The sequence below is a fragment of the Zeus faber genome (assembly GCF_960531495.2).
Source record: "Zeus faber genome assembly, chromosome: 2".
NCBI lineage: Eukaryota > Metazoa > Chordata > Actinopteri > Zeiformes > Zeidae > Zeus > Zeus faber.
In genome coordinates, this window is record NC_137189.1 from 5,678,921 (window position 1) to 5,702,022 (window position 23,102).

At 42.5% G+C, this 23,102-nt stretch overlaps 1 protein-coding gene across 1 annotated transcript; it reads left to right on the forward strand.

Annotated features, from left to right (window-relative positions):
• The first annotated feature begins 1,947 nt into the window (after positions 1-1,947).
• Positions 1,948-20,735, forward strand: gtf2a1 (general transcription factor IIA, 1). The gene is made up of 10 exons (XM_079996739.1): positions 1,948-2,057; positions 4,637-4,738; positions 5,507-5,735; positions 8,069-8,136; positions 9,054-9,129; positions 11,922-12,046; positions 13,998-14,102; positions 15,325-15,648; positions 19,641-19,730; positions 20,324-20,735. Exons 1-10 carry the CDS (start codon positions 2,028-2,030, stop codon positions 20,429-20,431), a joined length of 1,257 nt encoding a protein of 418 aa, XP_079852865.1. The 5' UTR covers positions 1,948-2,027; the 3' UTR covers positions 20,432-20,735.
• The last annotated feature ends 2,367 nt before the right edge of the window (positions 20,736-23,102 follow it).

Sequence of the window (23,102 nt, forward strand, 5' to 3'; positions counted from 1 at the left end):
GTTTTTGTTTTTTTTTTCTTTTTTTTTCCTGAAAAACTACAATGATGTTTATGTGATGTATTGTCTTCCAGTTGGTTGCAATAAAAAAAAAAAAAAAAAAAAGTATAAGTTGGAAAAGAAGAGCGTGCCTCTTATTATTTATTAATATTTTGTTTATTTTGATTGAAAATGAAAAATCATTACAAAAAATGCTACAGGGAGAAACAGATCGTGAATAGGACGGGACGACGTCCTCGCCCCCGTTTGAGCGGTGGGGGCGAGTCCTCCGGCTCGACTTCCCTCGTTGACCTTTCGTGTTTCCCCGTCTACAAGGGTGTCGCCGCAACCCCCCGCCCCCCGAGTTAATTAGTCATCCACCGCCTCAAAAACCGCCGCCCGCGATGGAAGCCCTGCTCCCGGGACGGATGTAAGAAAAACAGTTACGTGTGCGGGAGAGTTGGTAAACGCCTTTATCCATCCCGAGCGCTGCCATTTTGGAGCTGTGCGGCGGTGGAAGTCCATTCATAATTGAGGCAGGGACGGACTTAATCAGCCGGAGCCTCGCCGTGCAGCGCGCTCCCTGCACCAGCACAACTGGAGCCCCGGCTCCTCTGTTGCTATGCAACTACGGCGAAGAAGAAGGAGAGGAGGAAAGAAAAGTGTGTTTTGTGCATCTTTAGGGGGCGTTCAACCGGCGCGTCTCACGTTGCACGCTATTAAATCTGTTAATGCCTCACCCATTTTTTTTTTTTTAATAAACTCTGAACTCTGGCACGAGTCTACAAATCCTATTTTATCACATCAATAATGTTTTCCCAAAGCACGTTTAAATTCTTTGAAATTCCTCTTGTTTACCCGAATCCGACTGTGATAAAGACAGACGGCGGAGCGGCATTCAGCGGAGTGATGCTGCGCTTTGTGGTCAACATCATCCATCCATAGAATGGCCATTGAGGCAAGTTTCCATGGAAACATCCTCCTGTCAACTCTCATTTATCGCAAAGACTTTATGGAAAATGTCCGCGTGGTGGTCGGGCGGTGGCCGACCCCCCCCCCCCGGGAGCGACAAAAGAAAACCCGGCATGTTTTTTTTTTTAACGGGAGGTTAATATACACACTAATGTAGTATATGTGAAACAAATATACAATCAGGTGCATGGTGAGAGAAGAGGGGATTTAACGGTTTTGTTCTCGTGCGTGCGTTTTAACGCGGGGTGTGATCGCCCTGTTGTGGCACAGGCACGTTACTACAGCACAGTTTGACCGAGACCCCCCCGCACGGGCGTTCATTCACCGCCGTGCCTCCCCCAATACCACTCAATATGAATAAATCATGCGGATGGAATATTGTGCTGCAAGATAAAAAATTGCGAGCCTGTACCACTTCATCACCTCCAACCAGCTCTTTCACGGAAGTAGGAATGTCAAAGCGGTCCCGCGTCGTTTTGCAGCAGGGTGTTTTCCGTGTACTGAAGTAAAATGTCTCAGTATTTATTCCACCAATGTGAAGTTGTAACATTAAAATAATCCGCAATTTTGGGGTTTTTATACCAACTGGCAAATGCGTATGTATGTATTTTGTTTTCATTTGTTTATTTTTTTATTGTGTTCCTTTTGTTTTTTTTAAATTCGAAGGTAAATAATAATAATAATAATAATAATAATAATAATAATAATAATAATAATAATAGTTTTTAAAAAGTGATTGGATCTGACTACGTTTCCCAGCGGTCGGAGGTCGGTCGCCCGTTCAAACAGCCAAATCCCGCGCCGACGTCTCGCGAGACGGGACAGGTCGCCCCTGCCCGGGGTCTCGCGCACTCGCAGCTCCATAGCTCGGTATATAAAGGAGACGACGACGGAGCGCGGACGGCTGTGGCGGCGCAGCCCGGATTGTAAATAACCCGACGGCGTTTTACCACCACAAAGTGATGGCGCCGGCTACTTCCACACGCCCTGCCCAGCTCTTTTAAAGTCTTTTTGTTTGTTTTCGGGCTCTGTGTTTCGCGTGGTGTTTTTTTTTTTTTTTTTAAACACTACGCGTAATAATGGCGAGCTCGGCTAACTCGAACCCAGTGGTAAGGACCGATCTACGGACTGTCAGAGGGGGGGGATGTGGGGGGAGGAAAGGAGCCGCTTTTACGGTGATCCGCGGCGCAGTGTCCGCTTCACCCTCTGCCGGGTCTTTAATGAAAAGCGGCGGACACCGGCAGTTTTTTTTTTTTTTTTAAAGACAGTGCATTCGGACGAGCTCCGGGAACTAGGGGGGTGGGGGGGCGTCGAACGTCAAAATAACTGTAGAAAATGGGTTTATGACGGTTTTTTGGGGTTTTTTTTTTTTTAGCAGTTGTTGAGATTTAAAAGTTGCTTTGTAGAAAAATCTGATTATTTTCTCTACGTTAGTTGAGGTGCTTTTAAAACTTCGGTGTGGGTTAAGCTTTCCTTCCCAGATGGCGCTGCTTTTTTTTTTTTTTTGTTTTTGTTTTGCAAACATCAAGTTGTTGATATACATTTACAGATGTACAAGCACATTTTCTTCATCCTCTGCGAATAAATCGAATCCATTTAGAGGTGAAATGCTCCTTTTTTAGCCCAAAAAAAGGAAAAAGTAGACTATGCGGTAGACTATGTATAACCGCCTCACTGTCCTCCATTCTATGGAACAGACGCCCGGTCTAACGGTCGAAAACGTTGTTTAAACTGACCCTCCCCATGCCAACGATTAACCCCGAATTAACCACAAAGACACACTGGTCAGAACCAGAGCGCCAAAGCGCCGATATCCACTCGTAATTTGACCGGGAACGTAGATTGTTTCCGCGGCCGCCGCTCAGTAAAATGGCCTCCTGCGCCCCGCTCCCTCTCCCGCTTGTTGTGGCCCTGCTCCTCCCCGCTGCCCGCCTTTATAGCGCCATGTTGCCTCTCTAATATAGACCGCGCCGGGATGGGAAGGAGCCTCCCGCCGCTACGTCACCGGGCCCTCCGTATAAACACCACCGGGCCCGGGCTTTAAATAGCGGAGGAAGGAGCTCCAGGGGAGAGGGAGGCGGGAGTCCGCCGGGGGACGACGCGGGGACCGCTGCGATGCCGGTAGAGGAGCGGACGGACGGTTTAATGGCGCCGGCGGGGGTTCGGGGGGCGAAGAAGGCGCTGTTTGGGGAGGGAATGGAGAGCTTTAAAATGGATGCGTTCGAATCGACGTGACGCTGCTTTCCTGGCTATTTGAAAAGCCGAACGTTCGCTGGGAACGAACGAAATACAAACAGTTGTTGTTGTTGCTTATTTCGAGTCTGTTCCGTTTTTGGCGACTTTAGACTTTAATTCCACTACCCGTAACACTATCCATCTATCTATCTATCTATCTATCTATCTATCTATCTATCTATCTATCTCAAACCAAAATCAGGGAGTGGATCCATCAAACTGCTGATTTCGGATCTATCATCGATTATTCGTTCGGTTCAGATCCTGATCGACGCCTATGACCCCCATGTGTACTATAGAGATACGATTAGAATGTGTTTTGAAACTGAACTCGTTCTCACGTTATGACATTTCTTTACGTTTAGATATAAAAACCTAAATAGATTTATTTATTTATTTATTTATTTATTTATATTTTTTTATTTTTATTTTTTAAATAAGCCAAGTACTCGAATAATGTTGTGTTGTAGTTTGCGGTGCAGAGCTTCCATGCCTGCATTGACCTGGCTACTGTCCCTTTTCTCACTGTATGAGTATCATCTCAGTCCTGGTTGTTTTGCTTTCATTTGTTATTTAAAGGGGAACATTGTTTTTAATACCTGCAGGTCCTTAAAATGTTCAATTTAAATGTAATTTAAAATAAAATATATTAGGACTCAATGCTAATTAAATAATCTAATTTACAAGGTAATTTAATTTCAATTGAATGTCAACATAAACAGATGTGATTTTATTAGTACTCTATATTAGTCAAAACGAGCCACGTCCAGAATGGGAGTCAGTTTTTGAGATGTCATCAAACCCCTGATTACCGTCACGCTCGCTTGTTATAGATGGACCCAACTTACTCTCGACTTACTTTCATAATGGCCTGTAAGAAGAAATACGGGAAAGTCCTTGTACACACCTGTCCAAAGTGGAATGAAGTTTCTAACCACATTCCTGTCCATCTCACCCATTATGGTGACAGTTCATATCATCTATATAGTTCATAACCTTTCCAACGCTTGCCCCTGCCCTGCACCAAATGTACCAATTTACCTGGAATACTTTCATCAATACTCTAGTTTGCCGAAATCTGCCTTCAAAATAATTGTATGTAACTCTAATACTATGGAAGGCCAGGAGCACCTTGTGTCGATAATGCACATTTTCGTTTTTTTTTGTATTTATAGAGCTTATTGTGCGTAATCACTGGGTGTCATGACATTTCACTGCATATAGGTATGACCATATGTATATGTATGACAAATTATCTCTTGAACATGACTGAGCCTCGTTGACGGTTTAATATAAAATAAGTTGATACATCTGATAACTGCTCTACCTTCTTAATGGGATGGTCTGCTCGTCCTAACTTGCACTGACAGTAAGTGAGCGATGCCCACAAAACTGTTCAGCCGTCCCGCGAGTTTCTAATGAAATTGTTTTCCTTTTGTTCCGTCCTTGGCAGCCTAAACTGTATAAGGGTGTGATCGAGGATGTGATCAGCGAGGTGCGAGAGCTGTTCCTGGATGAGGGAGTGGACGAGCAGGTGCTACTGGAGCTGAAAACGGTAAAATTCCTTTTTTATTTTAATTTAAAGTTTTTAAGCTATTAACAGCGGGTATAATATGAAAAATGAACATTATATTACTGCATATGTGTCTAACCAGGATTTACATTGGGGGTGCGCGCAGTCCACCCTCCTTTTGGTGAATAAATGAATGAGAAATACATTGAACGAGGTTCCTTCGACGACAGTTACCATATTTTTCTTTGTGGGCCTTCCAGAAGTGATCGAACACAGCCATAACTTGAAGAACTCACATTGACTTCCCATTATCAGAGCAGCCAAAACATTCAGCTGTAGTGCGGTCAGCTGATGGGTCATTTTGTTGCGCCGCTATAAGTGTAATTACGGTACCGTCAATATCCCTCATTCTAGAGATGGATAGATTAATTCAAAATTTTCCTCAAGGTGTGCTGATAAATAAGCAGCACATGTAAATTTTTCTGTATGTTTCACCTTTCATAAAAATGTAACTTGGATTTGCTAAAACTTAAAAAAGAAAGTTTGGGTCACTCACCTCCCAAATCCCAATTTAGCCCCTTGGTTCTAACAGTTGTTTTCATGGTCACTAGCTTTTAAAAGCGGCCAAGTTGGAAACCATGCATGAGCTGTTGGTTGCCAAGACTGATGGTTGTCAAAGTATAATAATCTTTATAGTTGAGTGCTCAGGACCGCTGGCCCTGCGGTCTCTCTGCATAAGGCTGCAATACAACCTAAAGCCTGCGATGTCTCCCCTATCGGTGTTCATCCCTCTCTCTCCTGTCGCTGCAGCTGTGGGAGAACAAGCTGATGCAGTCCAAGGCGGTAGAGGGCTTCCACACGGAGGAGCAGGCGGTGCTGCAGGCCGCCCAGCAGCAGCAGCAACAGCAGCAGCAGCAGCAGCAGCAGCAGGCCCACCAGGCCCACCAGGCACACCAGGCACATCAGGCCCACCAAACCCACCAGGTGCAGCAGGTGCAGCAGGTGCAGCCGCAGGTCCTGCTGCCGCCCCAGCAGCAAGGTGGGTCTAAAGCTGCAGCAAGTACCGTTTTAATTGTGGAAAGTGGGATAACTTTTACTTATTTATATTATTATTTGATGTTAGTTATTTATTTATCGAGCATGTTTTTTGGTAAGTTTCTATTTTAAGGAAACCCCAAATACTTAGGGGTCCAGCCCGCAGGGCTAAAAGTATCTGAGACACGACAATGGCAGTACCCAGAGAAATCGATACGGTGTCGTTAGAACTGGGACATTTCAGACATCTTGTCGTTGGAGTTTGATCAATATCAATGTGCATTTGGAGCAGAAATTACTTTAAAACTGTCGTAATTTTACCACAAGTGGAAGAATATTGAGACGATTTAATTCGTTTCAGGGGCAGACCACTTTGTGACATCATCATCCAAAGTTATATAAGTCCAAATTTCATCTCTCGGAACCAGACACCTAGACAGACAACTACAGCCGATGCTGCGTTTAAAGGAAACTTGGAAAACTGTAACTCGTTCTGCGTTTACAAAACCATGAAAAGGAATCGTTCACAGAACGCGTCTTCACACCGCAGGAAGTTTTAAGGACCTTTTGGAGGAACTAGGTCTGGGCGATAAAATTATCTTGATCATTTTCACAAGGAGGAAGAGCGGAACAAAGAAAGAATCCGTGATTTCCAGTGACGTCTCCTCTGACACGGTTGGAGAGAGTCCCTCACTCCGTTCCGAACGAAGTGAACGGAGTGAACTGTCACAGAGCGTAGTGTCAGGACCTCAGGTTACGGAACCACGGGAACCTGTATTACGTACCTAGCATGTCTAAACTGAATCCCGTGTATTGTGGCCTGGAGTTATATTTTATATTGATATTGTCATTTATATTATTGTTGCATTAGGTCCCATTTGAATTTAATTTCCTTTTGTTTTTAAGTTGAATTATGACTGCTGTTGTTGTCTGAAAATGCAAATAAAATATATACAGTGGGCAGAACAAGTATTTGATACACTACCAATTTTGCAGGTTTTCCCACTTACAAAGCATGTAGAGGTCTGTCATTTTTATCATAGGTACACTTCAACTGTGAGAGACTGAATCTTAAAATAAAAAAAAATCCAGAAAATCACATTGTATGATTTTTAAGTAATTAATTTGCATTTTATTGCATTATTGCACAGAAACCCTTGTTTGCAATTACAGAGATCAGATGTTTCCTGTAGTTCTTAGCCAGGTTTGCACACACTGCTGCAGGGATTTTAGCCCACTCCTCCATACAGTTCTTGGGGTTGTACTCATCTTCTTCTTCCTCCAAACATGGTGGGTGGAGTTTAAACCAAAAAGCGCTATTTTGGTCTCATCAGACCACATGACCACCTCCCATTCCTCCTCTGGATCATCCAGATGGTCATTGGCAAACGTTAGTGTGTTACTTATGGTTTTCTTTGATACTGTGGTCCCAGCTCTCTTCAGGTCATTGTCCAGGTCCTGCCATGTAGTTCTGGGCTGATCCCTCACCTTTCTTATGATCATTGAGACTCCACGAGGTGAGATCTTTCATGGAGCCCCAGACCGAGGGAGATTGACTGTCATCTTGAACTTCTTCCATTTTCTAATAATTGCGCCAACAGTTTTTGCCTTTTCACCAAGCTGCTTGCCTATTGTCCTGTAGCCCATCCCAGCCTTGTGCAGGTCTACAATTTTGCCCCTGATGTCCTTAGACAGCTATCTGGTCTTGCTCATTGTGGAGCGGTTAGAGTCTGATTGATTGAGTGTGGACAGGTGTCTTTTATATAGGTAACAAGTTCAAAGAGGTACAGGTAATGAGTGGAGATGGGAGGGCTTCTTAAAGAAAAGCAAACAGGTCTGTGAGAGCCGGAATTATTACTGGTTGGTAGTTGATCAAATACTTATTTCATGCGATAAAATGCAAATTAATTATTTAAAAATCATACAATGTGATTTTCTGGATTTTTGTTTTAGATTCCGTCTTTCACAGTTGAAGTGTACCTATGATAAAAATGACAGACCTCTACATGCCTTGTAAGCAGGAAAACCTGCAAAATCAGAAGTGTGTCAAATACTTCTTCTCCCCACTGTAAGTAACGAAAAAAAAGGGTAAGCAAGCTCTGCATCCCATAATGTCAGGGCAATGTTTGGACAAAGTTAAAGCACATTACAACAGGATTAAATGGGAAGAACAAAAGTTGAGGTGGATTGCAGACATTTATATTTAACATTTACCAGGCAGGTCAGAGGTCAAATGAGAGTGGCGTGTTGGGTGATATTGGTGTATTTGAATGGACTGTTATTGTTGCGTGTTATTCTATAAATCAATAATCAAATTTTCTTATATTCTATTTTCAGCTCAGCAGCAGCAGCAAGTTATCGTGCAGGATCCCAAGATTCTTCATCATATGAGCGCAACAGGGATGGTGAGTAAAGGAGTGCGTTTGGCAGTCAAATAGGATTGTAATACATTAACATTTTTAATATATGGAAACGTTGCATTTGAACTTGTATATGTTGAACAATAAGTAGTATATAATAGTATTTGCATCCAAAAGATTGAATCATCCCTTTTTTCATTAAAGTTGAGAGATTGAGTTGAGAGTCAGATTATTTTCTATATTTAATATTTATTTAGCTGTCATTTTTAGACCTTTTACATTTTAGACCTTTTAAAAAAAAATTCACTGGTTTACTGAAAACGCATAAGAACCTCCCCAGGATGTGCATGTCGGATAAACCAAGTTGTGTGATTCAAAAATGATTGAATAGGGAGAAAAACTTGTAAGATGTGTCCAAAAAGGCAGCCTTCACAGAAATCACTATCGTTTCTTTCAGATAAGCTAAGATAAGAGCATTTTATTCATGTAAGATTTGGGCCATACAACAGCTCAGTGAGGATCGAGATCCAGGCGTAAAGTGCAGAAAACAGGCTATTTTACAATATTTACACCAGGTTTTCAGCAGAAGATCAGAACATCATGCTGTCGATGCTCGGACACCTCACCCTCTTACAGTACACACCTCATTGTCGTTCTATCTCACACGCATGCTGTATGAACTCCCTCTTGGTCACTCCCACACATGTTTATGTTTTCACGGGTTTTCCCTTTTTGTCTGTACTCCTCTACACTGCTTCTGTTTTGAAAACCATCTGTTGAGGTGAGATGTCACGTCGGGCATCAGAAGTCCTTCTGTTCATTTAGCATTTCAACTCGTCTGGTTTTTATCTCCCCACGCGAAACATTGAATGAAGTCCACAGGAAAGTCACCCAAATGGAGTGAATGATGTGCAAGTAAACCATGCAGCTGACTGTGTGTATGTTCTTCTTCTGTCCTGCAGAGTGCAGCAGCGACTGCAGCAACCCTCGCTCTGCCCACTGGCGTCACTCCGTACCAGCAGCTCATTACAAATCAGGGTGAGACACATGGGTGTGTGGTCGGTGGATCTTCCTCAAAAAAACAACAAAGATCTTTTTAGAGCTTTAAAGCCCAAGTGTCTCTACATGTGTGTTTATGGAGCTCCACACGTTAGCTCCGAAAGCAGGATCTGTCGAAGGTCCTGTACTCCACTGGATGCCAACGCTGATAACACCCTATGACCATTCTAATGTAGAATTTATTTGGCTTTAAAGTTTTATGCCATGCAACGTTCCGAGTCAGTCTCCCCCATTCATGATGTTTATTGGCCTCTTTAAACAAAATCCATTAAACACTTTGCAGTTTCCCTATATGATTCACACTTACACTGCCAACACACTCCACCTTCTCATGCTGTAGAGAGCCCATTCAGAGAGTTCCTCCAAAACTGAATAGAAAAGCGATGAAAAGGCTTGACTCTATTTGTTTTTGTTTATTTGTTTATTTATTTATTTACTATTTATTGTTCTTTTTTATTTTTTTTGACAAGTGACTCAGAAAGATTTGTCCGATTTTCTCACTCTTTCTTTGGTTCAGTCAGTGGTAATGCACGGGGTAATGCAAGACTTCCCGAACCGAGAACGAGAGTCAGAAGAGTCCGTTCGGCTCTGAGCTGTAAACGGAATTCTCACAGGGATCATTTAATTCTGTCAAAATGATTTACTTTGGTGGAAGAATGCGAAACGTCCATCCCACAAATCTTTTAGCCAAATTCTCTCAAAATTATTTATGTTGGCAGAGGAAAGTTTGAATCATAGAAATTATTAACTTCTGTCAGAATTATTTATCCTGCTGAAATACAAAGGATGTAAATCAGCCATATTCAATATGAATGATCCCAAATGACCTTTTTCCCCCACATTTGGTTAATCCTCAGTAATTATTTTCAGTTTGAGTCTGAAGATTCATTCGCTCTTGTGCTCTCTCTCTCGATCGCTCGCTCAGCCACTCACTGAATCAAAACTTACAGGTCCCATACTTCTTTTAAACAAGTCAAAGGGGACCTATTACGCTCCTTTTCAACAAGTTAATATAGATCTCTGAGGTCCCCAAAACGTGTTTGGGAAAAAAATGTTTTGGAGTCTGCACATTTCACTGATTTCACCTCATCAGTCCAACAAAATCTGTTTCTGAGCAAATTTGAGGGAGAAATAAGCAATCCAACACTCTTTTTATAGGTTTTGTTTGGACATGCAGCGGATCTCCAGCACAGCCTACCGTCAACAGCACTGCAAACTTAAAAATAAAAAATTAGAACGGTTAAAAACGGGATATCTACGGGAAAGTATTTGAGTGGGAGGAAAGCGGGAGAGAAGGGTAAATACCGGGGAAACGTGGTTGACAGGTTTGCCTCAAAAACGGCAAAGGCAACGCACCGCTAGGGCTGTTGCGGTTACTGCAATGTTACACTACTGCGGTATAGCAAAGCCAACTGCGTGGCTCCTGCAGACAACCGCCTCAACCGCAACCAGTAACTTTTTTTGTTTTGTTTATACGTTTCATGGGGCTTTTCCCATTTAATTGTAGCCTGTGTGTATTTAATGTCAAATAAATTCCTAATAATGAAAATACGGTGACCAGTAGGGCTGCAGATATTGCGGTGCTCTGCAGCTCCGAAGAGAGGGATCTTTTCACCAAACAAAACAAATATAAACAGTGTTTTTATTGTAGATTTATTTAGGTTACTGTTTCCTGCTGCTGTGGAGCTGCTCCGCAGATCCCTTCTGAAAAGATTCCTGCCCGCCTTCTCACGGCCCGGTCCGCTGCCCGGTGGTTGGGAACCTCTGAAATAGAGAAATAGCTAAAATATACAAAGTGTACCAAAGAGGTGGATGGGGAAGGTGCAGTGAGTAACCGGGTGCACAACCCCGGGAAAAAGCGAGGCTGGAACGGTGTGTGTGTGTGTGTGTGTGTGTGTGTGTGTGTGTGTGTGTGTGTGTGTGTGTGTGTGTGTGTGTGTGTGTGTGTGTGTGTGTGTGTGTGTGTGTGTGTGTGTGTGTGTGTGTGTGTGTGGAGCCACTTGACATACGTAGGTTAAACTGAGGCAACTCTGAAGGGCTTGTTGAATCACATGTTATTTGAAACATGTTCACAAAAAGCTGACTGAGTGGTCTTATTTCACAGTGTGTATTTTAGTAGGCCCATCAGAGACCCAAAAGTATGCACAAGCACTGAAAAAGTGAGTTTTCATAATATATCCCCTTCAAGCAGCTTGTTGGGCACGTAGCCGGGCTGGTCTCAAGATTCAAGATTTTTATTTGTCACATACATATACATACTTTCATACATATATGCAGTGAAATGTAATGCAACGCACCCGGTGATAGCACACAATATGTCCTAGGGAAAAAAAAAAAAAAAATTCTTTCTATAGGCCGACTGACTCCTAAAACGTAATACAGTATGTTGAATACTTATAGAATAAAATAAAAATATATAGAATAAAATACAATAAAAATAAATAAAATGGACATTATGATTAAAAAAAGGAAAAAAATACTAAAAAGTGAAAGAGTAACCGGAGCGCCGGCGCAGGCAACCGCTAGGGGCCGCGCCACTATCGTCCTCCACTCCACTATGGTCTCTTTTCATTCCAGATTAGAGTCTCAGTTCATCCTGGCTGCAGTTAGCAGGTCGCAAACAAAATGATTTTGAGTGAATCGACTCCTGAGTCATTTAAAGATTTGCTTGCCCAGAATGAATCTTTTGCGTCGAGTCTTGCATCATTAGAATACAGAACCCTGACGCTCCTCTCTGATGCATGTGCCCGCTGCTCTCTTTCCTCCCTCAGGTCAGATCCTGCAGGTGGTGCGTGCCCCCAACGGAGCGCAGTACATCATCCAGCAGCCGCAGCAGCAGATCCTTCTACAGCCGCAGATGCAACCCGGTGGTGTGCAGGCCCCCGTCATACAGCAGGTACGCCCCATCACGCAGGTAGGTCCACCCAAGACTCACTCACACTGGGGCAGGTAGCCTGGGACATGGGTGTGCACGCAGCGTGTCCTCAACACAAACAAGAAAAATCCTGGGTGAGTGATGACAAAATATGGCATCAGGTTGCCAAATTCTGGAAGAATTTTTTATTTTATTTTTTAAAAAAAAATTTTGTCCGCATTCAAAGATTTGGAAGCGGTGGAAAAAGCATCTTGGCTTTTTCAATTGGAAAAGTGCCTTAAACTACGCAAGGCCTCACGTCCTTGTTTTCATAAAAGTTACACTACAGCGTAAATGATGATAAGACAACACATTATTTATGCTCATACACCTTTATCAGCTTCCAAAAGTCGAGGAGCACTGACGGGTGTGAAGGTGCGGTCAAGGGAAAATGAGAACCAAAGTGTGTCGAGTTGAAATGGGTTAAAATGTGAGACATTGCACCCTGTGCTCATTTCTACCGAAACCTCACTACTGCTTCTCATTCACCCTTCAATGATACCAGAACACTCAAGTCGTGGAGGGGGGGGACTTGAAGGATTCTTCTGTCCATTTCTTGATCTGGATCTCATGTTCCTCTTTTCTCCACATCATAATCATCTCTGACCCAAATTTAATAAAAGAAAATGCTCCAGTATGGCAGGAGGCCGATTCCAGTTGCCAGGTCTCTAGACACTGAACCAACCATTTCTGTTTCACGCTATATCTGATTTTGATTGTACAAAGTGCTAAATAAATCAATTACTGCAAATGATAAGCTCACAGGGATCCCATTAAAAGTGACTTCACCATTATTTCAAGTGGAAAAATGAAAGTACTCATACTGGTAGTCGGTAGTAGTTGCTGCTCTTGCCGCATGTGCGGGAAAAACAGGTTTTCAGGAATCTCAATCTATTTGCAGACCTGGCTCAAGTTTTCGACTCTGCTTCGCAACTCCTAGACTGTACATCACGGTGAATTGGGGGGAAAACTTCCATCTCTATTAACAAACAAGGCGCATAGGTTGTAATCTCTGATATGGTTGAATATTTAATGATCATATCGGTGCATTGCTTACCTGACAACCAAACTGAAACATTATGTTGGAGGTTGGCCGTCACACACAATCAATGTGGTTTATAAAAATTGGGGTAAAATGAGGTCCAGTTTGAAAATGTTTGGAATTATCCCTTCAGGATGGAGGGACTTGAGGGGACTAATACCCAAACCACTAACCTGAACAATCTCTGCAAGACCCTCAAAGGCTCTATGAGTGGTTTTTGACTTCAGCTCTCTAAATTGGGAGCTGTAGCATTCAGTCCTGAACAGCAGCTGTTGGCAAGATGTTTCTGGACAAGGTGGCGGCACGTCCAAGCCGGTAATGCGTGTTTGGAACATTTGTCTTGTCTACGTTATCGCCACGCGTCCTGATAAATAAATGGTGGATGACTCCTCATAGAGCCTTTGAAATGATTATTCAACGTTGTGTTGAATAAACAATGTAACTGTGGACGAACAGTATTTTTAAGGATTCATTGTTTTTGATAATAACAGATGACCAGATCAAGTTGTCATCCATCTGCAGTCCTAGGAGCAGACATTCTCCATTTCAATAGTTGTTTCTGTGTAAATCACACTCAAATCCTGCTTTGAGTGTCAAATCCTGAACTTTTATCGTGAAATAACTTACCTTCATGCTAAGGAGTTAATTTATCAGACTTGGAATAGTATATTTAACTTGTTAACACGGGTCTTTCATGACGCAATTCCCAACAACTAAGATTCCCAGTAGAAACCCTGATCTTTAATTTAAAGATGCGACTTGAATCGTTTTCCTTTTTTTTCTTCTTTGATGTTAAACAGCCGCCTGCAAACTGTAACCGTGAGCCACTTTTTAAGTTGTAATCCCTTTTTGTTAATGATGTTCCGAATGATCCATCTCCTCTCCGTCCAGGTCCTGACTCCCCTCCAAGGAGGTTTGCCCCAGCAGGCTGGAGTCATCATCCAGCCCCAGCAGATCGTCCTGGCACCCGGAAACAAGGTCCAGGGCAATGCGCAGGTAGTGTATGCGGCCATGTCTCATGAAATCAGACGTGTAACACAACGCAGTTTTAGGACACACTAGAGACTGTTTTAAGAATATAAAAAAATAAATAGATGAACTTGTCTCACAGTGTTATACACTACTCACAAAAAGTTAGGGATATTTGGCTTTCGGGTGACATTTATGGAAAATGTAAAAAGTTCACGCGACAGTGATATTATATCATGAAAGTAGGGCATTTAAGTAGAAGCATGCAATGGTGATTTCCTCATCTCGAACAATTTATTGAAACAAAAGCCAACAACAGTGGTGGGTTTACCACAACAAAAAATGTCAATGTCTCAATAACTTGTCATGTGCCCTTGAGCATCAATTACAGCTTGACAACCATGTCTCATGCTGTTCACAAGTCGACTTATTGTCTGCTGAGGCCTGGCCCCCCACTCTTCTTGAAGGGCGGCCCTCAGGTCATTGAGGTTCTGGGGCACAGAGTTACGAGCCTCTACACGGCGACTCAGCTGATCCCATAGGTTTTCTATGGGATTCAGGTCTGGAGAAAGTGCAGGCCACTGCATTTGAGGTGCCCCAGTCGAGGTACTGTTGATCAGTTGTTAGGTGTCGTCTTGGTCTCATGATGTCAAAATGTGAACAGCATGATGAAGAGGACTGTTGAAATACCAATTCTAATTGAACCAGGAAATGTATTGGTGGATTCATGGATCAAACACCTGTTGTGAATTTTGCCGTTCAGCTCCTTGTTAGAGAACAGCAAGTTGTGCAAAAAGTACTGAAACATTGAACAGTTGGACATGGGCATTCAAAAGTTTAAAGAAGGTCAAATTAAGTTCACCTGTAAAGGCTATAGTGCATTTTATCTTCATCCTGAAATTTCACCCGAAAAGGGGGGTGGGGGGGGGGTGTGTGTGTGTGTGTGTGTGTGTGTGTGTGTACATATATAACTTTTTGTGAGTAGTGTATATCCTTTCTGTGTGTTCTAGTTTTGCTTTAGAATTCACAAGAAAGGCAAAGGCAAAAAAATTAAGCCTTAATGTTTATTATTTCTATCTTCTAAACAGATATTGTGAATCAAATTGATAATGTTAATGTTTTTTGTTTTTTTTGTTTTGTTTTTTTTTGTGGTTTGGATGGCCCACTGGCTGGTTGACCAGTTAAAAATTTGACATTGTACGTGCTTCCTTTGTGGTGACCCTCCATCCTCTGCCCCCGCCCCCGCCAGGTGATGCAGGCAGCGATGGCCTCTGCTCCCGGTCAGGCAGCAGCAGCTCAGGTCCAACAGGTCCAACAGGTCCAACAGGTCCAACAGGTCCAACAGGTCCAACAGGTCCAACAGGTCCAACAGGTCCAACAGGTCCCTGGCGGAGCTGCACCACAGGGCCAGCAGCAGCAGCAACAGGCCCCCCAGCAGCCCCCCATGATGCTGCAGGTGGATGGGCCTGGCGACACCTCCTCGGAGGAGGACGAGGATGAGGAGGAAGAGTACGATGAAGATGAAGAGGAGGAGAAGGACAAAGACGGAGGAGAGGACGGACAGGTGGAGGAGGTACGTTGAGGCCAAACGGGTACTTTTTAAAAAGTAACAAGTTGGCCATGTGAAATTTTATGAGAATGGTGGAAGTCTAACAGGGTTTCTACCAGACCTGGATGCAAGCATTCGCCTTGGGTTGGGTGCTGAGACCCAGTATCAAACGACCGCCCCCACCGTTGTTTTTTGTTTGTTTATTTTTTATAGAAATAAAACCCATTTAGTTAATTTTCGCGTATCAGCGCCCATGTTCATCAAATAAAAAACCTCTAAATTTGCAAAATACGAAGCGTGTTATCAGTACTAAGCCAGATGCTACAAAACCGAAAGTGACAGTGGCTGTGGAGTCAGATCTCACTTATCACCGGAGGAGAGGCTCTCGAAGACCCAACATCGGGACCTGTCTCCCTCTCCATGCGTTATTTGCGGCCGCGATCTCTGTCCACTGTTCGTCTCCGTTCCTCTCAATAACACAATGAAAACATCACGCTACTCTTCCCAGATTCTGATCCTTATACCCTTCACATATAGTATATCAAAGCGACAGGCTTGAATCCCGACGGGTGTGCTTAAACTTTGTGGGGGGTTTTGACCTGGGGTTTACAAAATATTACATTTTCTTTGTCAGCAATTTGCTTAAGAGGCAATGCCTTTTGGAAAATAGAGTGGAAAAGTAGTCCAGTTGTCTCACACATGTTAATATATTAGAATTCCCACATAGCCCGCCACCAGGTAGCTGTGGAAAGCGGTGGGAATCGTCATCATGTGACGCCTTTGTGACGTCACAAGGCATATTTACGAAGTCGTCTACTTCTTTGGCCAACATTTTGACCTCGAGGTTTCCTATGGGTGAATAGTGTGGCTGATAAATGTAGCCATTTGGACACATATTGCTATCTTGTGACAACCCCCACAGTTTTGCACACACAAAATCATCAAACACATCAAACATCAAAACACAATTCTGTCCCCTCACTCACAATGCAAAAAGCAACGTATTTTTTGGGCAGTCATTTCTTGAAAGAGGTTTTTTTAAAAATAAGAGTGCGTGAAGAAATCCAGTCAGTCCAGATGTCACAACTCTCAAATAGTGCGGAAAATAAATGACATATGTAAAAGGCGGGGCTCAACACTAAGGGCGTGTTCAGACTTCCAGTTTGTTTACTTTGTTCCGATTCAGGGAATAATATCCTACATGTTGCACTTGGGCCTCGGTTGGGTTGGTGTTCATACAGCTTCACAGCGGACCAGAACTTTTAAACAAATGCCACGCGCTTGCAAACGGTTTTGGGATCGGTCAGGATTTTCTCGGAACATTCATAGGATGTCCGGAAACCACTCTTGAGTTTTCCTCTACCCGGACAAAATGTGGGTTTATTGAAAATGGAGCATCAGCAGCATGTTTTGTTGCTATCCTCTGGTTGGTATACCAGTGTTCAATGAACAACATATTTAATTTGAGTAAGCATCAAGGCTATGTCCTGCGTGTCCGTGCCTCCACTCGTGTGTGGCCAGATCAGATTGATAATTTCTAGCCCAACCACATAAAAAGTCGTCCAATCCACCAAAAACCAGCCCGATGCCAAAAAAAAAAAACGTTGACGGAGGAGGTGGGGGGGGCGTAAGAGTCAAGTCAAATTTATTTATACAACCCTTAATCACAATACAGTCTCAAAGGGATTCACAAACCCACTTTTCACATAGAAATCAACGGCATCCCCTGGTCTGAACCCTCATCCGGGCAAGAAAAATCTTCCAGAAACTCCTTTTGGGGGAAAAAGGAAGGAACCTTGAAAGATTGAAGGAGGAATCCCCCTCCAGCGTTAAGTTGAATCGGAAGCTAACTTCAGTGTTATGTTTCCCCATAACTTCCGTAAGCGAGTGACTAACAGTGTCTCCGACACACACACGCTCTGCTTCTTTTGTTTTGTTCAATCAGGAAACAAAGTAAAAAAAACAATTCATCTAAAATAAAAAAACAACATAGTTTTTAATTGTTTTTTGGAGGAATGGGGCACAGGGACACAATCGCTCCTCCCTCTTGTAAAAGCAAAAAAAACCCCAGTTATTTCATAAACCAGCCCAACTTTCATGTACCTGCCCAAATGCTACTTTTTCCAGCCCAAAATAATCAAAAGTAGCCCAGTTGGGAGCTGGGACCTGATCGGGGCAATGCTGGAGCACCCGGTGGGGAGCGTGGGGGCCGTGCTCCCCACGGTGCCATCCCCACACTCACATTTCACTGTCTCCCGTGTGGGGGGGGGGGGGGGGGGAGTCAATAACTTCTGAGTTTGATTTTGGATTCTAAATGGGATATGAAATGATGGAATGATACACAGATATTCCTGTCTATCTATGCAGCAGTGTCCGGTACTTCACCATGCGTCGCATCGCGCCGCTAAAGAGGCCAAAACTAGCGTGTTGATCCGGGTTTTTTGTTCACATCAGAGCCGATCGGTGGTGGAGCCGATTAAAACCTGGGTCTGTTGCCGGGTCATTTGACCCGGGACAGAGACCCGGGTTTTTCCATTCACACTGGTGACAAATTTTGCCAATTTTATTTTTTTCAAACCATGGGTCCAAAAAAGGAAGTGCTGAGAAGAAGCGGATGATGTCCATTGACTTAAAGTGCAAAATAATAGAAAAACATTGGCGAGGCAGTACGAGCGTAGTACTTCTACCATATGTACCATACTGAAGCAGAAGGAGACGTTAAAGGGTATTACGCCAGCCAAGGGCGTTAAAATAATGGCTAGACTGCGGACCGCTGTCCATGAAAAGATGGAGAATCTGCTGTTGGTGTGGTTGACGGAGAAGCAGCTCGCAGGAGATAGTGTGATGAACAGTATCCTCTGCGAGAAGGCAAAAATGATCTACACATTATTTTATTGTGTTTTATTATGTTTTTATACAATATGTTATTTTTAAATACATTTTTCTTACTTAAACACGTAACAAAATAAAAATTTGGGTGGATTTTTTGGGGGCTGGAACGGATTAATGGCATTTCAATTGATTTCAATGGGGAAAATTGATTTACTGTACAAGCAGATTGAATTAGGAGCTCTGTCACAGAACGAAGTGTGTGTGTGTGTGTGTGTGTGTGTGTGTGTGTGTGTGTGTGTGTGTGTGTGTGTGTGTGTGTGTGTGTGTGTGTGTGTGTGTGTGTGTGTGTGTGTGTGTGTGTGTGTGTGTGTGTGTGTGTTCGTTCGAGTGGTGTATACATCCATTTCAAAAACCCATCTACTTCCATTTTTATTTTACATCGATTTCTGATGCTGTGCTTTTTATTTTCAAACACCTTTTCCAACTGCGGAGTGGTGCTGTCATGACCTCACGTCTGTTTCTTCTCAATTTCCTGAATTTACACCCAAGGGATCAGTATAGTTGTGAAGTCCCTCTTTTGAATGGTGCACGATAACATTTTGGGTTTCTGCACGGCACCTTTTTATGGAATATTTTAGAATGGTTCAAATCCAAGGTGATATTTTTTTGTGTTTATAAGCCAATTTTACAGATTTATTTTAGGTGCTCTCACTAAATAGTGAATGATTATTTATTTGTTTGAGAAAGTTGAGCGGAAACCCCAGTCTCAAAATGAACCGGTCTGATCCCAAGTCGTCAAAACACCCGAAGCAAAATAAATCGAGGGACGCAAAAAAACAAAAAAAAACTTTGATTGGAATTCAAAGTTCTGTTCTCACACTGGTTGAGCATCAGGGAGCGTCGCGATTCTGAATCTTGGAATCCACTCTGGGAATTCTGTTTCTTGTTTCAAACGTTCTGATCGACGCTAGAAGCCTTTCCAAAATGCTTCTTTAACTTCTGAACATATCTTTTCGCCAACATTTTGAGTGAGTACGACGTAGAATGGACACGCGCGAGTGTCAAAGCTTCCACTTCAGGACAACGAAGCGAATCATCAAGTCTATCGCATGTTCCATCCCAAAGTAATTTTGTAGCAGTTATTGATGAATATGGTTTATATTTTGTTTCATTCGACTCATCAGGAGCCGCTCAACAGCGAGGACGACGTGAGCGACGAGGAAGACCAGGAGCTGTTTGACACTGAGAATGTGGTGGTGTGTCAGTACGACAAGGTGTGTGTGTGTGTGTGTGTGTGTGTGTGTGCACTGTAAAACGGTCAATTAATTGAACTTGGTTGTTACCATTTTGATAATTTTAACATGATTTACATTTGTCAGTATTGAAACTTTTCTTTGTGTTTGCAGCTGTTTAAAAATGGCAGCGATGTCGGTAGAAAACGCCGAAAGCTTTTATTGCGGTTACTTATTGACCCCCACACGACAAGAAAACTGATTACATGTTGTATTAACATGTAATCAGTTACAGTACAACATGTAATCAGTTTTCTTGTCGTGTGGGGGTTAATAAGTAACCGCAACAGTTTAGGTCCTTTAATTTGGATCTAAAAATTAACAATCTGATAATTAGGAATAATTTGTACTATATATTCGTCGTACTTTATTTGTACTAAATCATCCGTCGCACTATTTGGGATAAGATCGAGATATTTAGGATTGAGCAAGTAATGGATACGATCCCTACTTCCTGTAAATAAATTAGATGTGTAAATAAACGAACGGCACAACTCTCTGACCAATGCATATTACTATAAATTTTGGACATTTTGTCAGCCAAAATATTCACCCCCCCTTCCCTGCCTCCACAGATCCACAGAAGCAAGAACAAGTGGAAGTTCCACCTGAAGGACGGCATCATGAACCTGAACGGGAGGGACTACGTCTTCTCCAAAGCCATCGGTGACGCCGAGTGGTGAGGACGGACGGAGGCCGGACGGAGGACGAGGTTTGACGAAAATCTGCGGGACATTCGGGGATCCTCCTCCGCTCAGATTCGACGTCGGGAAGGGCGTCGCTCGGAGCCGGGAGTCCAAAACGCAAATAACGGCGACGATAAGGAACTCTGCTGGGAGTGGAGGAGCTGTGAGGCTCTACCACGTGGGATCAGAGACGCGGAGGCAGGATGAGCTCGAGGACGGCAGCGTCTCTTTTCTTTTCGGTTGTTGTTTTGTTCTTTTTTTTGCCCCCACCCCACCTCACCCCACCAGGCCGCCTCCTCACAGTTAGTCGTCCGAATTGACGTCCATTGGACCTTGAGACGTTTCACCGGTGCAGTGGACCAGGATGCCCCCCCCCCACCCCTCCTCGAAAATCGTGAACAGGAACGCTTCTATGAGAAGCGGTTCAGTCAAAACTTGTGCCACTGGTCAAGATTGCTGCCTCTTTTTTTTATTTTTTGAAAGAAGGGCCGGAAACAACTGTTGCCCCCCGTGGATTGTGTTTGTTTTTTTTGTTTTTTTCCAGTTTTAACGATTCCTGCCATTGGTTTTTGCTCAAATCTTAAAAACTTTCCATTTATCCATTTGATACTTGTGTTCAAAAGCGTTTTTACATAACCAACAAATCATAATTTTAAATATTTTAGAGATATTTTTGAAGGGCATAAACAAAGCAAAGAAATTTCTTAAAGTTAAAATGACTTATGTGAAGGTGTTAATTCATTTTTTTTTTTTTTTTCTTACTTTCTATGAATCTACTGCGTGCTGAATCCAAATAACTGTCTGGGTTTTTTTGTGTTTTCTATCTGGTTCTGCTGAGCCTCATCCCACTTCACTCTTTAAGTTTCCAAAAGTTAGAAAAACAAGCCACCGATGAACAGATTCAGAGCTGTACAAAATGTCTACATCACTAGTTGAGAAAGAGAGAGAAAGGGAAGAAAAACAAAAGTTCTCGTTGTCACTCGTTCTTGCACTTAATTCGGTTTTTCCAGCTGTCTGAAGATTTGTACTGTCAGTCTGTCACAGTCGTGTGTGTGTGTGTGTGTGTGTGTGTGTGTGTGTGTGTGTGTGTGTGTGTGTGTGTGTGTGTGTGTGTGTGTGTGTGTGTGTGTGTGTGTGTGTGTGTGTGTGTGTGTGTGTGTGTGTGTGTGTGTGTGTGTGTGTGTTGCATAATCACCTTCAGTCTTTTTTACATAGCAAGGTGTTAACTAGCTCAAATCTTCTTTACTTCCCCGTATTCCAACAGTTACAGTTCAGAAGAACTTTAACCAATTTTTCCTGGTGTTTTCCTTTTTTGTTTTTTTCTTGACACTATTTATTCCTAAAAGCTCGCAAAACGTTCTATTTTTTAAGGGTTGGAAATCTGCACCAAACTGTGCTCTTATATTCTAAGTGTTCTTTTGTTTCAGTTCAACAAGGCTCCAAATGCTGTTCTTCCCTTTTTTTTTGTTGTTTTTCTTAAGATTTTGTTTTAATCACAATTTTTAAATGAAAATGTTTTCTAAGAATTTCAAAGTTACGCTTTAGGCCAAAGTGTCGCTCAACAGTCTGTTTTTTAGTGCCGCTCACCTGTTTCAACAAATTAAGTGTTGAAACACTCTAGTGTTTTTTGATAATGTCGCTTTGTTTGTCGTTAGCTCAGTTTGTGGGTGAGAGTAGTAAGTTATTCAGTATGTATTGTACAGTACGTTATTGTACATTATTGTACAGTACGTTAGTGTAAAGTACCTTATTGTACCTTATCGTACAGTACCTTAACATACCTTATCATGCAGTACGTTATTGTGCAGTATGTGATCCTACAGTTTATCGTACGTTACTGTACAGTATGTAAGCGTAAAGTACCTTATTGTACATTATCGTACGTTATCGTACAGTATATTAATGTACATTATTGTGCAATACATTGTATGTTCTTGTATGTATCGTGCAGTACATTATTGTACAGTGCGTTATCATACAGTACATTCTTGTACATTATCGTACAGTACGTTGTCGGAAATCACCTAGAATCTGAAGACGCAGATACTGGATATAGAGAAGTTGCTGGCAGCCTGGGTTCGCTTTTTATAATGCAAATTCGATTTTTCCGGCTTATTGCTTCCCCACTAATAATTTGAGTTGTCCACGTGTTTTAATAGTGATGGATCTGATCGATACTCCAGGTATTGGAAGTTAAGTTGTGGTTTTTATAGCAACCCCTTCACCCGTCACCACACTACAACACATAATGTCCTGTGCCAACAGAATGTACTCCAAACCATTTTAGGTAGAACACTGTTCTGATAGACTGTCCTGCTGTCGTGGGGCTGCAGGGGCTTCGCCGCTTTCACAGTTCGCTGGCAATTAGATGGAAATCAACTTTTCGGTTCATTGACCGTTTCTCGTGCACCTCCCTCACCTCCCTTATGTGTGCCTTTTTTGGACTTGATTTTTTTTGGCTTAGTGGTATTTATTGTAAAGCGAGCTTTAATGGAGGATGTCTCTCTTTCCAAAAAAAAAAAAAAAAAAAAAAAAAGTATTCTCTGCTCTTTAATTGTTCCATGTTGTGTGTTTTAACTGCTGTTTAAAATGACTGAGGAAAATGTATTTGTTTGTGTCTTTTATCCAGTACCTTTTTATTATTCAATCAATGATTATGTTTGTATAA